Genomic DNA, 17,464 nt, shown 5'->3' on the forward strand with positions numbered 1-17,464 from the left:
TAACATTCTCAGGAGATTTTATGGAAGAATATTTGTTCTCTACAGGGCAAATTTCTTTCCAGATGATGGCAGTGTCGTTCGCCCAGAATAGTGTTTGAGTACGTTTTCGTCGAAGAAGAAGACGAAGAGCAGGACGCCGTGGACGCTGAAGGCTTCTCCACTGTACACGAGCCAAAACTTCAGCAGGGGTAACAACAACTCAGCAGCACTAAACCTGCCGACAATTGGTGCGTCATAGAGACAAATACTGGATCAGAGATACTGGAAAAAACCGGAAACCATGCCAAGAAAGAAAGAGCTGGTTCGAGGTGAGAATGGAGCAGTTTATTTCATCATATCTTGAGTTTCATTTACCAGGAATTGGAACTGGGTCAGCTTGTTAGCTTACCAGCTACTGTAGTTTTAACTGAGACTTTTTAGTTCAGCAAAACGGGTCCGCTTCCGCTCTGTCGGTGCGAGCCGCGAGTTTAATCGAAGCTGTTATATGCATATATATGTGAACGTGTGTGTTGGTCCAGTGTGTCATTTTTTTCCACCTGATTTGAACTTTCACGTCATCATTTTTCCTTACCTGCCAGGTGGGCCTTCAATACCCAGAATTCGCCAAGACTCGGGACTAATGCGCACCCACGTGAGTATGACTCGAGACTTTTAATAAAATGTTGCTGTTTTAATAAACCTGCAGCTCACCTCTTTTTAAACAAGCTGACATGTTGGCATCAAATTAAACTTCATAAAAACTTCATAAGAGGTAGATGGACTCTTACCTGAACAGATTTAAATAAACTCCTGGGTTTATATACACCAACATGTAGATAGATTTGATTAGACTCAGAGTCCAAATTACATAAAAAAGAAAACAAAAACGGTAAAAGAATAAAAAGTACAATAAAAACGGCTCCTAACCATTCAGGAGGCAATCATACCAATGTCTCCAGACTACAGACGAGTATTTTACTGCACTATATTTAACATTAGTCAACAGTAGGATAATTCTGTTATTAGACTCGTTTAAACGATATACGTCAGCTCAGCATAATAAATGTCATTATTATGATAGATTGTTTTATTATGCCATAATAATGGCATAGTAAAATAATCAGTTCAGATTATTTTGTGAACTGATATTAAGTAAAAAAAATTGTTGAATTCGACAGCTCAGAATTTAGTTATGAACTTGTGTGAGATTCTCACAGTGTGATTTAAGATGCTCCAGCTAGACTACCAGAGATTAAAATTTAGTTTGTTTTCGTGTAATCGACAGGAAAAACACAGAATTGTTGTGAAACGATAGAATATTTGTTGGACTTTTTCTTTTTTTTTTGTATTTCAAATGTTAGGTAACGGTCAGTAGGTCAGACCTCATAGAAAAATAGAAATGGGTATCGTTCAGGATAAGGTGGATTGTTGCATCACTGTGTGTTAAGACCTCTTCTTAAATTTTTCTTTAGTTTTCTTTTAAGTAAACAGTGATTGAATAAAATATGTGTTTATACATGCATCTGTGCAAGAAATGTAAAATAAAAATGAACTAAATTTAGTAGTTTTCATGTAAACTTGTTTTTGACAGGTAAATGTAACTTCTTATCAGCTCTGCTGTTTAGAGGATAACTCAAGTCCAACAGCTGGATATTAACCGATTCATTAGTAAAGCGGTCCGTTTTTGACCGGAAATATTTTTGAATTCCAAACAGTCCCATTTGGCTTCATTTCAAGTGATTTAGACACACACAAGTAGCTGACTGGCAGTGTGCAACAACGTGTGGGGGTAAAATCTAAACTACTGACGAATCAAACTGGATTGTTCTACCTGGACTGAACAAAGTAAGGAGTTTGAGTCATTTCTTAGCTCTGCAGTGAACGCAGCAGGATATTCAGCTGTGTCATCATTTATCTTGTGTCCTGCACTTATTGAAATCTTATTTGTTTCCAAAGTATCAGGATTTCTTTTTGTTAAGATGTGTATTCTATTTCTTCCCCATGTCTTGTTATTTATCCTTTAACCATTATGGCTGTAAATGGTCCTAATTTGCTGATCTTGTCTTCTTTTAAGGAATCAATAGTGGATTTCATGAGTGGGCGCAGGACTTCCATACTAGAGGCATTGGCTCAACCCTTTATCTGTAAGGCATTTTCTCATTTAGGCATTTCACACAAGTCTTCTTTATTCATTTATTTACATCATCTTCAACATTCATACTCATTCTGACTGAAAGGAGCATCTTGTTGTTGTTGTTGGTGGTGGTGGTGGTCCTGTGACGTCAAACAGGATTCTTACACAGTCCCAAAAAAGTGTATGGATTTTGATACAAGTACATTACGACTGTGGAGAAGTATGGAAGAAGGGGAAAAAAAGATTTCTGGAAATTCATTTAGAATTTCTTTTCCTGACATCCTGTGGTTTTCCATGTTCCATACTTAAAAGCCGACTACTGTGGAGATCATTTTGTGCTTAGACGTCAAAGGAAGTTTTAAAATTTTAAGTGAAGAATATGCAGGGAACTCTCACATTAGCTGCATTTCCATTGACTGTAAAATTCCAGAATTTGACATTTTGAAAACAAATTTGCTTACTGAAAACGTGCTTGTGTTGGGGGGGAAAAAACTCTTTATCTTTTGCTAAAAAGTTTTGTCACCAAGATAAGGTGGTGTTTTTTTCTGTTGTTGTTTTTTTGGGGGGGGTTGTATCAAAATTGGCCAAAATTATAATTGTATTTTTTTTTTTTTTTTTGGCCTCTCCTTGGGCTGCCACCTTATCGTGGTGGAGGGGTTTGAGTGCTCTAATGATCCTAGGAGCTATGCTGTCTGGGGCTTTATGCCCCTGGTAGGGTCACCCAAGGCAGACAGGTCCTAGGTGAGGGACCAGACAAAGCGCAGCCCGAAGACCCCAATGACGGATAAAAACATTGGACTTGGCGTTCCCTCGCCCGGACGCGGGTCACCGGGGCCCCACTCTGGAGCCAGGCCTGGAGGGGGGGCACGATGGCGAGCGTCTGGTGGCCGGGCTTTAACCCATGGAGCCCGGCCGGGCTCAGCCCGAAGAGGAAACATGGGTCCCCCCTCCCATGGGCCCACCACCTGTGAGAGGGTCCAAAGGGGTCGAGTGCATTGTGGGATGGGTGGCGGCAGAGGGAGGGGACCCTGGCGGTCCGATCCTCGGTTGCAGAAGCTGGCTCTTGGGACGTGGAATGTCACCTCTCTGGTGGGGAAGGAGCCGGAGCTAGTGTGTGAGGTCGAGAGGTTCCGGCTAGAAATAGTCGGTCTCACCTCGACGCACGGCTCTGGTTCTGGAACCAGCCTCCTTGAGAGGGGCTGGACATACTTCCACTCTGGAGTTGCCCAAGGTGAGAGGCGTCGGGCAGGAGTGGGCATACTTGTTGCTCCCCATCTCGGCGCCTGTACGTTGGGGTTTACTCCGGTGAACGAGAGGGTAGCCTCCCTCTGCCTACGGGTGGGGGGACGGGTCCTGACTGTAGTTTGTGCTTACGGGCCGAACGACAGTTCAGATTACCCACCCTTTTTGGAGTCCTTAGAGGGGGTACTGGAGAGTGCTCCTCCTGGGGACTCCCTTGTTCCGCGGGGGACTTCAACGCTCACGTGGGCAATGACAGTGAGACCTGGAGGGGCGTGGTTGGGAGGAACGGCCCCCCCGATCTGAACTCGAATGGTGTTCTGTTGTTGGACTTCTGTGCTCGTCATGGATTGTCCATATCGAACACCATGTTCAGGCATAAGGGTGTTCATATGTGCACTTGGCACCAGGACACCCTAGGCCGCAGTTCGATGATCGACTTTGTCATCGTTTCATCGGATCTGCGGCCGTATGTCTTGGACATTCGGGTGAAGAGAGGTGCGGAGCTGTCCACTGACCACTACCTGGTGGTGAGTTGGCTCCGGTGGTGGGGGAGGAAGCCGGTCAGACCTGGCAGGCCCAAACGTGTTGTGAGGGTCTGCTGGGAACGTCTGGCGGAATCCCCTGTGAGACTGAGCTTTAACTCCCATCTCCGGCAAAACTTTGAACACGTCCCGGGGGAGGTGGGGGACATGGAGTCTGAGTGGACTGTGTTCCGTGCCTCCATTGTCGAGGCGGCCGGTCGGAGCTGTGGCCGCAAGGTTGTCGGTGCCTGTCGCGGCGGCAACCCTCGTACCCGTTGGTGGACACCTTCGGTGAGGGATGCCGTCAGGCTGAAGAAAGAGTCCTACCGGGCCTTTTTGGCCTGTGGGACTCCCGAAGCAGCTGATGGGTACCGGCAGGTGAAGCGGCATGCGGCTCGGGTGGTTGCTGAGGCAAAAACTCGGGCGTGGGAGGAGTTTGGAGAGGCCATGGAGAAAGACTTCCGTACGGCTTCGAAGCGATTCTGGTCCACCATCCGGCATCTCAGGGGGGGGAAGCAGTACGGCACCAACACTGTTTATAGTGGGGATGGTGTGCTGCTGACCTCTACTCGGGACGTTGTGGGCCGGTGGGCAGAGTACTTCGAAGACCTCCTCAATCCCACCAACATGCCTTCTATTGAAGAAGCTGAGCCTGGGGACTCTGGGTTGGGCTCTCCAATCTCTGGGGACGAGGTCGCCGAGGTGGTTGAGAAGCTCCTCGGTGGCAAGGCTCCGGGGGTGGATGAGATCCGCCCAGAGTTCCTTAAGGCTCTGGATGTTGTAGGGTTGTGTTGGTTGACGCGACTCTGCAATATCGCATTGACATCGGGGGCAGTTCCCCTGGACTGGCAGACTGGGGTGGTGGTCCCCCTGTTCAAAAAGGGGGACCGGAGGGTGTGCTCCAATTATAGAGGGGTCACACTCTTAAGCCTCCCTGGCAAGGTCTATTCAGGGGTCCTGGAGAGGAGGGTCCGTCGGATAGTCGAACCTCGGATCCAGGAAGAGCAGTGTGGTTTTCGTCCTGGTCGTGGAACACTGGATCAGCTCTACACCCTCAGCAGGGTCCTGGAGGGTGCATGGGAGTTCGCCCAACTAGTCTACACGTGTTTTGTGGACTTGGAGAAGGCGTTCGACCGTGTCCCTCGGGGAGCCATGTGGGGGGTTCTCCGGGAGTATGGGGTACCGGGCCCTTTGATACGGGCTGTCAGGTCCCTGTATGACTGGTGTCAGAGTCTGGTCCGCATTGCCGGCAGTAAGTCGGGCTCATTTCCGGTGAGAGTTGGACTCCGCCAGGGCTGCCCTTTGTCACCGATTCTGTTCATTACTTTCATGGACAGAATTTCTAGGTGCAGCCAAGGTGTTGAGGGGATCCGATTTGGTGGCCTTAGGATCTCGTCTCTGCTTTTTGCAGACGATGTGGTCCTACTGGCCTCATCAGGTCATGATCTGCAGCTCTCGCTGGAGCGGTTCGCAGCCGAGTGTGAAGGGGCCGGGATGGGGATCAGTGTCTCCAAATCCGAGGCCATGGTCTTGAGCCGGAAAAGGGTAGAGTGCCTTCTCCGGGTCAAGGGGGGTGTCCTGCCCCAGGTGGAGGAGTTCAAGTATCTCGGGATCTTGTTCACGAATGAGGGAAGAAGGGAGCGGGAGATCGACAGGCGGATTGGCGCAGCGTCTGCCGTCAAGCGGGCGCTGTACCGGTCCGTCGTGGTGAAGAGAGAGCTGAGCCAAAAAGCGAAGCTCTCAATTTACCGGTCGATCTACGTTCCCACCCTCATCTATGGTCATGAGCTTTGGGTCATGACCGAAAGAACGAGATCGCGGATACAAGCGGCCGAAATGGGTTTTCTCCGTAGGGTGTCTGGGCTCTCCCTTAGAGATAGGGTGAGAAGCTCAGTCATCCGGGAGGGACTCAGAGTAGAGCCGCTGCTCCTTCACATCGAGAGGAGCCAGTTGAGGTGGCTCGGGCATCTGGTCAGGATGCCTCCTGGACGCCTCCCTGGTGAGGTGTTCCGGGCATGTCCCACCGGGAGGAGGCCCCGGGGAAGACCCAGGACACGCTGGAGGGACTATGTCTCTCGGCTGGCCTGGGAATGCCTTGGGATTCCCCCGGAAGAGCTAGAAGAAGTGGCTGGGGAGAGGGAAGTCTGGGCCTCCCTTCTGAAGCTGCTACCCCCGCGACCCAACCTCGGATAAGCGGAAGAAGATGGATGGATGGATGGATGGATGGATATTTTTTTTGGCAAAACTAAAATAGGAACACTTTCCGCATCACACAAATCACATGATCAACAACAGGATATTGCCACTGGCGCAAACCTAGAAGAAGACGACAGGAAGTAGTTGGAGGATGTTGGTGCGGCATGTTTTTTAATTATAGCGTGAACAAACATATTCACATGTGATGTAAATGCAGCTACTCAACTAGGACACTCCAAAGAATTGCATTCTGGGAAAACATTTTATATGGCAGTGAAAGACAATTGTTCCCATTTTGTAAAAAAAAAAAAAAACAAAAGAAACTTAAGAATTCTTCAAATCTTAAAAATCTTTTTTTTTCTTCCCTAGAAATGTAGATGTAATGGACTTTTAAGACATTTCCATGAAACAGATGGAAACTTGATTGATCTATGATCTTTATTTAAATCTGTTTGTTCTGTCTAACTTTCAGCAGCCTTACAGTTTGCTCAGGTCTTAGAGGATGATCTCATATATTCAGACGACGATGATTATTATGATGACGATGATGATTATCATCCACGTTATGCTGCGAGCAAACCTTTGGAACCACATCCGCAGATAAAACAGCTCACAGACGAGGTAACGCGCCCAGTTTCACTTATTGGGAAGTGAAATCAATACTTATCTGAATAATGTCCCTTCTGTTGGTGATGGAATGGAAAATATGACTTATGCGGTTGAACTTTGATATTTTTAATACTGTATTGGATATAAATTTCTTTAGATATGTCAAGTTTTGTTTTTATGGGAAATGAATTTGTAACGTCTGCTCTACATGTTCTCCCCAGGAAGCAGATAAAATTGGTAAGGAATTGATAGAAGAGGAAGATCGGCGTAAAGAGAAAACTGAAAGGAACAAACGTAAAAAAAAGGTGAACTTGTGTAATAACCGCTGAGACGATACTGTCTTATTGTCATCTAACCTCCGCTCGTGGCACACGTCTGTATTTTGTTCCAGCGCAAAAAAGAAAAGAAACGACTTGAAAAGGAGAGCACGCTTAAGGAAAATTTACCTGTGAGTAAAAATAGTATTCGTCTCACTAAATTGGAGTAGAATTGAAAAGTTAATATATTTCAGCAATTTAAAATTCTGTATATATATATATATATATATATATATATATATATATATATATATATACGTATATAAACAGTTGTGTGCAAATTCTTTTATTTTAGGACTGATACAGATGGTATCATTACAACCCGACTAACTCCAGAGAAAGCATTTTAATATGATTCATAACTTATGGCAGGTTATGTGTCCATGTCAGAAGAGTCCAAAGTCGTTCAAAATACAATATCTACGGTTTACTGTATGCTTACCTGATATCAACAGATAGAAAATAACATTAGAACAATGACGCTTGTGTATAAAGAAGAGGTCTCACTTTGACACAAATTGTGTCTAGTTTGTTTTTGACAAAAACATCCTTATTCTTCATGCAGCTAAGCAGCCAAAGTAGTCAGAAATGGTGCTCAAGTCAGTCCCATAAGTGTGTATTTTTCAAAATGTAGCTTTGTAAATATAGCTAGTTAATGCCCACCTTTGCATAAAATCAATAAAGTACTTTTAGTACAAAATTGCTCCTTTTGCCTGAATGAAGTTGCTTTAAGACACGGGTGTCAAACTCCAGTCCTCAAGGGCCGGTGTCCTGAAACTTTTAGATGTCCTTCAGGCACACCTGACTACACACCTGACTAGAATAATTAGGTCATTAAGGTTCTGGAAAACCTCCTCCTACACAAGGAGGAGGTAATTAAGCCATTTCATTCCAGTGTTTTGTACCTGTGGCACATCTGAAAACTGCAGGACAGCGGCCCTCAAGGACTGGAGTTTGACACCTGTGCTTTAAGACCATTCTATAGCTTGTTTTCTATTGACTGTCTATCACAGGAGTGGGCAACTCCAGGCCTCGAGGGTCAGTGTCCTGCAACCCTTAGACGTCTCCCTGATCCAACACACTTGAATCCAACAGCTGAATCACCTCCTAAGTGCAGTCAAGTTCTCCAGAGTTCTGCTAATGACCTCATTATTTGACTCAGGTGTGTTGAAGTAGAGACACATCTAAGAGTTGCAGGAGACCGGCCCTCGAGGCCTGGAGTTGCCCACCCCTGGTCTGTCATGTTCCATAGATAGATAGATATTGGTTAGCTACCGCTAACACACGCTTGCTAGACTAGCCCTTTTTTTTAAAATTTTTTATTTCCATTATGGGTGAGAGCAAATTTATCACCAGTTGGCTGGACGAAGTTTGAACATTTCTTTGGAAAAAGAGGTCTTAAATTCCAATCATGGTGGTCTTAAAAAGTCTTAAATTTGAGTTTGTGAAACCTGCAGAAACCCTGTTAAGCACCAACTCCATGCCTCCTCAATCTCTTGAATTGGCTTCTTTTTTCACAATCCTCTCAAGGTTGCAATTATCCCTGCAATCGGTGCACTTTTTGCTATCGCATCTCCTCCTTTCACTAAACCTTCCAATATGTTTGAACGCATCGTTCTGTGAGCTCCCAGTTTCTTGTAAATGATCTTTGGCGGCTTATCCTCATCTTACGGAGTACCGGTGACAGTTTTCTCCATAACTGTCTAGTCAGGTGTTTATCCTATGATTATTTAAGCCATTTTATTAGTCTTAACTAATATTAAAATTTTCTAAATGATTGAACTTAAGGTTCTCATCAGCTTTAAACCAGGTAAATTAAAATGAACTGAAGCAACTGCACACAGAGTGAAAATATGTCACTCTGTGTATAATGAGTTTCTTTTGGAATCAAATTGCTGAAATAACTTAAGTTTTTGATGAAGGTCTAATTTATTGATCTATATCCTTCATGTTATAAAAAAATGCATTTCCAACCAGAAATGGCTCGCTGATTGGCGATTTAATTTCAGGAGAACAACGAGGAAAAGTTAGAGTCTTTAGAGAATGAGGAACAAACTCGTATAATTGATGATAATTCAGAGGAAAACGAGCCTCCTGAGTCCGATGAATCCCAAACAGTAACCAAGGACGACGGATGTGTTGAGCTCGCTGGAAAAGATATTGTGAAGATAAACACTACAGAAGATAAGCAACAAAATGTTTGTAAAAGCTTCTTTTTTTTTTAAGGCAAACAGTTGCGATAATAAACTCTCTTACAGTCTGTAAAAAACGACCGCACTGTGCTCTTCTTTGCAGGACTTCAATTTAAATAATTTAAACGCTGCATCTACTAAATTGGTACCTGAGGAAAAGAGTAACCTGAAGTCTAAAAAAGAGAAGAAGAAAGAAAAAAGCAAAGTCGCTGAGGTTCAGCAGCCGGAATATAAAAACATCCATGTTGCTGAGAAACCTGAAGTTCAGATGAAAAGCCAACCTGGAACCAATATCGAGGTATAAGACACAAAAATAAATTTTTTCTGAACAGAACTTCACCTTTAAATGATCTATTTATTTGATGGGATCTATTGTGATGAGGCATGTGGATCATTTATGCTTCCTGTTTCAACAGAAACCGTTTGGTCCCGTGACTGAGGAGCTAGCGAAAAGAAGCGTAGAGCTGGCCAGTAAGTGAATTTTCCTCGTTTTAAATCTCTTCATTCAAATTTTCCCGTGAAATAAAAAAAACAAACAATGGAACTCCCGGCCTGACCTCTCTGCTTCGCTGCAGGTATGGGGAACCGCTTGGCCGCGTCCGGACAGTACGACATGGCAGTGTCGTGTTTTACGGACGCCATTAAATACAACCCAAAGGAATTCAAGTAGGAACATGAACTTGAATTTGGCTTTTTTTCTTTTTTTTTTTTTTAAGAGAAGCACAGGATCACCGGACGTAAAATGAGCTTTAAACTACCCTCTGTGTGTTTCAGGTTGTTTGGAAATCGCTCTCTGTGTTATGAAAGGCTTGAACAGTATGAGAACGCCCTGAGGGACGCCGACCTGGCGCTCTCCATGGAGCCCAAATGGATAAAGGGTTTGTTCCGGAAAGGGAAAGCTCTCTGCGGCCTCAAGGTAAAACGAAGCGTATCTGCTAGCGTATTTGATCTCATCTCTTGTTTCATTCCATTACAATATACATTTCTTGTAAGTCAAGTTACTTGACATTAATTCCCATTTCTTGTTTGTGTTGATTGAAATGATTGTGATCAATCGATTAGTTGAAGTAATCACCATCTAATTTAACCAACTGATTGATCGTTAATTAGAGTATACAGATTCAGAAAAAATGGCCGATTTGCTAAAAAAACCAACAATATACTCTAAACTGTACAACATATATTTATACATTTTGCATTTCAGAGGAAAAACATCTTTGTAAATATGTTTTACCTAAAATTCCTCAAGTTGTAGTTTGAGCTCCTTCCGGTTCAAATTCACTAAAGGAATGCTGTCCTGGAATGTAATTCTTTTTGTTTATTTGCATCTTTTAATATATTTTATATGAATAATCTGTGGAACGTGCCAGTTTTGTTTATCTTCAATTAATCATCAGAAAATTTGTTGGAATAATCAGTTACTAGAACAACAATCAGTCAATGCTTTATTTTTGCTGTGACTCCTTCAGAGGTACTATGAGGCCTCCCTGATCTACAAGGACGTGTTGACGCTGGAAAGCTCGAGTGTTGAAGCTGCGCAGGAGCTGAAACGAGCGCAGACGTTGCACCTTATGGTGGGTGCTAATATCTGTATTCAAACCAGTTAAGCTTTTTTAAAAAAATTTTTGCAAGTCTGAGAATAATAAAGAAATGACTATGTATCACAGGTAAAAAAGAATCAGAAGGTAATGTTAGCCCCTATTGGGCAAAAATCTAGAAGAGTGTGGAAAATTTGCAGGAACCCTCAGACCTAAATCCACCTGAATCTGAGGCAAAACTTAATTTCTGGAGTTTGAGATATTTTGCTGAAGAATCGCCCAAAACGTCCATCTCTGGAGGTGCAAAGAGTCCTACTTTCAATGATTTACTGCTGTCAGTGCAGCAGAAGGCACTTTTACAAAGTGTTCAATAAGTTTAATAGATATAAAAGTTCTGCATAGCTGCCTTTCCATTACAAATGTGCACAACACTTTAATATTCAGCTTATGTTGAAAAAAAGCTACATTTTGCATTTGTGTTTACTATTTAATGAGAAACGAAATTAAAGTCACACATTAATTTTATTCACAAAAGAAGTCATTTAAAGAAACATGACACTCCAACTACTTCCTGTCGTTGCCTTTTTTTGCGCCAGTGAACACGTCCGACTGTTGATCATGTAACTAGAGTGAAGTGAAAAAGTGTTTCCATCACAGATTTGTGAAATATCAACATTTTAATACGGATGAAAAAACCCACCTCATTCTAGCACTGAAACTTTTTCAAAATTTATTTTCAAGACGTTCAGTTGTGCTGTTATGTGGCCAGTGGAAATGCAGCTAGTGTGTCCACAGTGAGTCACATTTAGGAAGCTGTGTGTACTTCTGTTACCGCAGGAAATGGGTTTCTCCTGGGCGCAAAGCACCGAGGCCCTCAAAGCTCACCCGACCCTCGAGGAAGCCGTGGAGGCTCTGTTCGCCAGGAACAGAAGCAAAGACCCTGGAGGTAACGTTTCCAAAAAAAAATAAAATCAAAGACACCGAGCAGGTCTCTCCGAATGTTACAGCTGCTCCACACTGTCCGCTCTCCTCCTCCTTCAGGGGCTCGAGCCGTCTGGGACAAATCCAACCAGCCGTCACATCAGGACGACAACAATGAAGACAAAGAGGAGGAGGAGGACGATGACGGAGAGTGGACCGTCCTGCAAACGGCCCGTCCACGAACGCAGCAAGTCAAAGATATCGACTGTCTGGGCCAAATCAGATCCAAATCCCAGTCGCCGACTCCTCGCTCCAGGAGTTCAGCCAAACCGTAAGCAGTCGATCACGGTTGAGACGTTGGTTTCTCTTTGTCCTGTTTTTGTTTGTTTTCAGTTCTGTGTTTCAGAAATGAGCAGCAATCTGTGCTTTTGATTTAAGATGAGTAAGCGTGTGTTTCTCTCTAAGAGAGCTGTTTTCGGTTTGGGTGGGAACCCTGGGTCCTGCCATGACTTATCCAAAACTCCATGAGCTTTTCAGCAGGTGAGTTCTGACTTATTTTCCTGTGACCATAACATGTTGCTTGTCCCAGAAGTTATTGCGATAAACGACAATGCTGTTGTTTGGAGACAGTTTTCCAATAATATAACGGTAACGATATAATAATGCAAGAACACATTCTGAAAGATCAATAAACTTTAAATTCTAATGATGATTTAACAGTGGAACTGGAAGATATTCTAAATACCTAAAATAAAAAAACAGAAAAATCACATAAAATGAATTATGAAATCTCTGAAGTTGAGACCAAAGCTTTTGTCGTCCAGTTTTCGGTAGAAAATATAAAATTATAAAATTGGTAGTTTTGGAGAAAATACAAACTGATAAATCATGCAAATGAAAATTACTGAGCTCATTGATTGATTTATTGATTTATTGCTTATTGCGACAGACCCTAGTGACTCACTCATCACTCCGAGTCCCCGACTGTTTACTCTGTTGATGCAGAATAAACTTCTGTAAAACAACACTGACCCCTCCGCATGAAATCTCGAGTTTACTTAAACCAAACTTCTTTTCGAAATAAACCAAAATGGAGGTTAAAATATATCTTCTCTTTTTTTCCTTGTCGTAGAAAAATGATTTGTACCAATTTAAACTTGCATGTTGTTAACGCGTCGTCGGTGTTTGCCTCTTTCAGAGTGGGGACGGTGTACAGCATCAAGATGCTGCTGGAGCTGCAGTGTGCGTTTGTGAACTACACCCGAAAGGAAGACTGCGAGAGAGCCATCCAGTGTATCGACGTACGTATTTGTTTACTCCAGGTCGTCATGGTGAAATGGGGAGCTGACGTTTCAAAACTTGAAGCCTCTCGGCAACAAGAGGATCTTTTAGCTGATTTTTAGGCTTTCATGACCATTTTTTTCTGAATACATAAAAAAATGAAGCATAATCTCAAAATGTTTTCTTTTTTCCAGAATCTTCCATTTATTATATGTATAATCCATACATATAACAACTAAACCCATATTTAATAGTTTTGCCATCAGTACATTATCTGTTTAATTTTAATGACAGTGGATGAACAATCATCATTTCACCGAAATACAGAACAAACATCAATAACCAAAACACCATCAATAATTGACTAATATATATTATATCCAGCAGCAGTCATTATATTTATGATCATTTGAACAGTTTTATGTAATAATTAAAGTTCAATTGTCAAATTGAACTTTAACTATTTATTATTGTTATTATTCCACAGAGACTGTGGAATAATAGTAAAAGTTTGTCTTAGTTCTGAATAAGAAAGAAAATGGTTTCCCCCTTAACTTGCGCATTTTCTAATTGATGTTAAAATTCTTTTTGAATGTTTTCTGCTAATTTATTTTTGCTTTTTAAAGGATTGGAGCTGCCTGTAGGTTCACTACTTCAATTAATTTATATAAAAACAATTTCAAATAGTGTTTTCATTTTATTTTCTGAATATCCCACCTTATGGATTATTCTTATTGCTTTTTGTTCTCTTTCTGTAGAGCCGGTTCCTTCACCCTGCAGCTGAGATAACACACAGAGGCACTGATTGCATTTGTTTTTGTTAGTTGAGGCGGTTTCTGTTTGTTTCTGCTCCTGTGGGAAGAGCTGCCTTTGATTCTGAAGGTGGTTTAAAAAAAAAAGTGTCAGAAAAGTCAGTAATTTACCACAAGTCATAAGATTCCCATATCTTGTCTGCTGGGTTCAGCCAGGAAGCAAACGTCCCAAAACACAACATGTTTTATAATTCTTACAAATGACTCCCCATCTCTTTTGGGTGTGTTTGAATTTGTGATCTTTTCTTCACTAAGAAAAACGTTTAAGTGACAAGTTTGTGTTTGTTTCTTTTGAGAATAGCAAAAGTCAGTTTTTACAACTTGTCACCTCCAGGCCATAAAACCTCGAGGTGACATGTGACCTAAAATTTGCAGTTTTCTAGCCTGACAGATGATAATAATAAAAAAGTGTGCAGAACACTTAGGATATTAGGTGTGTTAGCATCAAACTTCTGAACATTTGGTCATGTTAAAACCTCATTCTTTAATGCAACTTACTGTAAATCAGTACGTTATGTACACTGCAGTCTCTGACCATTTTTATTTAGAAGGACATTTTAGGATGCACCACACCAGCCCTGCTTTAGTCCAACTTTAATCCAACTGAAGTTTGTTTGTCTAGAAGGTCCGGTTTGTTTGAAGATGTGTGAATGCAAATTCTGATACGAACTCTGGTCTGCCTATAAACCTCAGTTCAGTTGAAGTGAATTCTGGCACGGTTCAAATCCATATATATATATATATATATATATATATATGGATGGAGGTGGACCGGAGACGGCTCCAAAAGAAGACAGCGGACTATAGCGCAGGGCATTCTGGGTAATGCAGCCAAAACAAATACCCGTGTCTGGCACTTGCAGAAGTCTTTTATCAAAGACTTAACAACCGTTAAAACTTGATGGCACTTCACTTTCGAGGCTTGCGTGTCGTTTCCTTCACTGGTTCTTGAGGAGGGGAACGGGTTTGTCAAAGGGTTTGATACGTTAGAGCTGTGAAAGCTGACAGTTTACTGGACTATCAGGTGTTGAAGCGCCCTTAAATTTGGGTGAAAACTCACCCCATGATACAGATGACCTTCGAGATAAGATTAGTTTTTGTTTCCTTTTCAGGGAATGGTAGTGGAAGGCGCTCCGTTGACTGTTCGATATCCCTTTAAGGGCCACACTGGAGAGACAGAGGCCTACCAACGTCTTAGGTAAGAACACTGCACTCTTTCTTCAAGCAGCAGTAAAAGCTCTACCTTTATTAATGTACAGATTGAAGTTGAGAGATGATTTTTCTCTTTTTTTAAACAGTACGTACAAGAAGGAGTGCTTTTTCTGGCGGACGACGGGCTGCACGAGGGATGACTGCACCTTCAGACACATCCCAGAGCACAAGAACATCGACCGAGACAAGTTCACCAGCAGACTGGGTCTCGCATCACACGCAGGGAATTAAAAATCAGTAGAAAGCAACATGCAGAGCTTTCACACAGGGTCTTTGATTCAAGTGGATAAAAACACACTAAAAAGAATTTAAGAAACTAAGAAAAGCGTTTGTGACCTTTGCATGCGTACAAACACGTATATAACTGCGTAACATTTATTGTATTGTCAAATGAATGTGCCTTTTTATAACTGTACTTAAAACGTGCCTCTAGTTCGGATGCTTACCTGACGGTCGGAAAATCTGTGGAAGACTGTAAGCTTTGTCGTTTTAAAAATGCTCTTGAAGAGATTTCTCTGGTTGAGTTCTAAGCCACCACTAGGTGGCAGTGTTATATTTTAACCCTTGTTGGGGGTTTGGACCGATTTGCTTTAATTTTAAAGGCAGGGATTCTTGGACGTTTTTCTGAATAGCCGTTTCATGTTATGCCTGTTGTTTTTCTTAATTTATGTTTCTGGGGTTTGGGGCCTGTGCTATGTGTGTGTGTGTGTGGGCGTGTGTGTGTGTGTGTGCACAGACCATCAATGGTTTGGTTTATGACCATTAAAATTTTCCTGTTCCCAGAGTTTTGGAGCGTCTGTTTTGATTTTAAAAAATGGCTGCAGCTGATTCTTGGTCTGTGTTAGGCTCAGGGTATTGATGCCAAACAGGAAAATGGAAGGTTTATTTCATTTTTGAATTATTTTGTGTCACAGAGAACGTGTTCAGCTCTTGATTCTAACCTTTCTTACATTCCAGTCCCTGTGTCTGTGTGTCACATTTGTTGATTTGGGGTAATATTTTAGAAGACTACTCCTTGCAGAAGCCCCATTTGTTCATCGTTTAACTCACACAGGTTAAAGTTGTCTTTGGGGCCACTGGATAAAAACAAATGTTTTTTAATGTGGGAACAAATAAACGAGGCCGGTTTATGATTAAATACAAGGCGGGGGGGGGGGGGCACAAAGTCTTGCAAAAAGTATTCATGCCCCCTAACTATAAATGTTTGAATTCTTTGTTAGATCAGTATTGCAAAACAGAAGAGATGACGGCTTAAAACCTGAAAGAAAATCTGAAAAGTGTGGCTTGCATTTAAATTCAGCCCTCCTTAATTGACATAAATTGATACTTTGTGGAAACACTTTAAGCTCTAACTACAGCTCCAGACTTTCAATCAAAATCATGTTTTTAAATGTTTCTCAATTTGTTTAGCTCTGAACTTTGACTGGGCCATGCTAACAGGTGAAAATGCTATTATTTAAAACGTTCCTCTGTAGCGCATGTTCCATGGTTGTCTTAGGTGAACCTCATGTCTTTTGCAACATCGAACAAGCTTTTTTCATATTTCTTTCTGATTTTAATGTCACCTTTCTAAACTAATGGCCGAAGATTTTTCTCTCTTTTTTTGTCTAAAAACATTTTTTGGGAAAAGATTTTTTTTTTTTTTTTTTTTTTTGCCAGAATCACTTTTGGCAAAAAGTGACAACTTGTGTCAGTTGGGACCAGTGTCACATAGCGGTGAACCAATTGCAGTTTTTGGCCGATCACTACTTCAGATTTTGCCAGATACCTTTTTTTTTTTTCTGTAAAAATTGCTGATTTTCAGACCTTTGTGAAAGTTAAATGAGATCAATGGGGAAGATCGACTTCACATATAAGCATCGGCCTGTCTCCCAAAGTCTGGGCCGATTTATCGGCGCGCCCACACTTTCACAATGTTTTTTGTGGGCGTCTTTTTGGGACCCAAAACTGTCCCAGAAAGATCTATCTATTGCTCCAACTAGGGCTGGCTGGGTTTAAAAAACAGGGTTTGAGTTGCTTAGCTGTGAAAAATGTTTCTCCTTGACCTTTCATGCAGACCAGCTGTTTTCATGCGCATTAATTGGCATACCTTACAAAGCCCTTTTGATCTGAGCCCATGAAAGGCCCGCGATACTAATACCTTGAACTCCCGTTGAACCCGTAGGCATCACCTTCACGTTGGATTGATGCGGTCAAAATGTTTCAAAATGTGTCCCTGTTTGCTCCTGTCTGCGCTCGCTGCTTTGCCCCCCCGCGAGCGAGCCGATTGAATGCGAGCGAGAGGTCAGGGTTCACGAAGCGGCTGGAATCAACATGCCAGCTCCCTGGACGAAGCCCAACCCTCTGAACTAAAGCAAACAGAGAAAACGAAGTGCATCTTGTTAAAAGACTGTTTGGTTTGGAGGGCTTTTAACTGGTTTTCCCCTCCCGACGAGAGCAAAGGGGAACGTCGTAACGGAGCTGAACCAGCACACACCACAGCCTCCTCTCCCACTCTTTCCTTTGTGATA

General features: G+C 42.4%; 1 protein-coding gene across 2 annotated transcripts; it reads left to right on the plus strand.

Annotated features, from left to right (window-relative positions):
• Window positions 1-96: 96 nt before the first annotated feature.
• On the plus strand, window positions 97-15,739 carry LOC114134788 (uncharacterized). 2 transcript variants are annotated; one of them, XM_028001605.1, is made up of 18 exons: window positions 97-308; window positions 579-631; window positions 2,054-2,123; window positions 6,545-6,693; window positions 6,903-6,986; window positions 7,073-7,129; window positions 9,008-9,196; window positions 9,294-9,488; window positions 9,607-9,661; window positions 9,766-9,856; window positions 9,965-10,106; window positions 10,660-10,764; window positions 11,566-11,674; window positions 11,770-11,980; window positions 12,115-12,189; window positions 12,848-12,950; window positions 14,855-14,940; window positions 15,041-15,739. In XM_028001605.1, the coding sequence occupies exons 1-18, from the start codon at window positions 281-283 to the stop codon at window positions 15,183-15,185; spliced, it is 1,947 nt and encodes a 648-aa protein (XP_027857406.1). In that variant the 5' UTR covers window positions 97-280; the 3' UTR covers window positions 15,186-15,739. The 2 variants fall into 2 exon arrangements, with proteins under 2 accessions (XP_027857406.1, XP_027857407.1); XM_028001606.1 differs by having other exon boundaries at window positions 6,548-6,693.
• Window positions 15,740-17,464: the final 1,725 nt, after the last annotated feature.

The sequence above is a fragment of the Xiphophorus couchianus genome, chromosome 19 (genome assembly GCF_001444195.1).
Source record: "Xiphophorus couchianus chromosome 19, X_couchianus-1.0, whole genome shotgun sequence".
NCBI lineage: Eukaryota > Metazoa > Chordata > Actinopteri > Cyprinodontiformes > Poeciliidae > Xiphophorus > Xiphophorus couchianus.

What these genes read in the sequence shown, in the direction of transcription:
- LOC114134788 (XM_028001605.1), top strand. Translation starts at nt 281, where the DNA reads ATGCCAAGAAAGAAAGAGCTGGTTCGAG. An exon ending in CGGGACTAATGCGCACCCAC is followed by an intron (nt 632 to 2,053) that starts GTGAGTATGACT and finishes TCTTCTTTTAAG; the next exon opens with GAATCAATAGTGGATTTCAT. An exon ending in AAGCTCTCTGCGGCCTCAAG is followed by an intron (nt 10,107 to 10,659) that starts GTAAAACGAAGC and finishes TGACTCCTTCAG; the next exon opens with AGGTACTATGAGGCCTCCCT.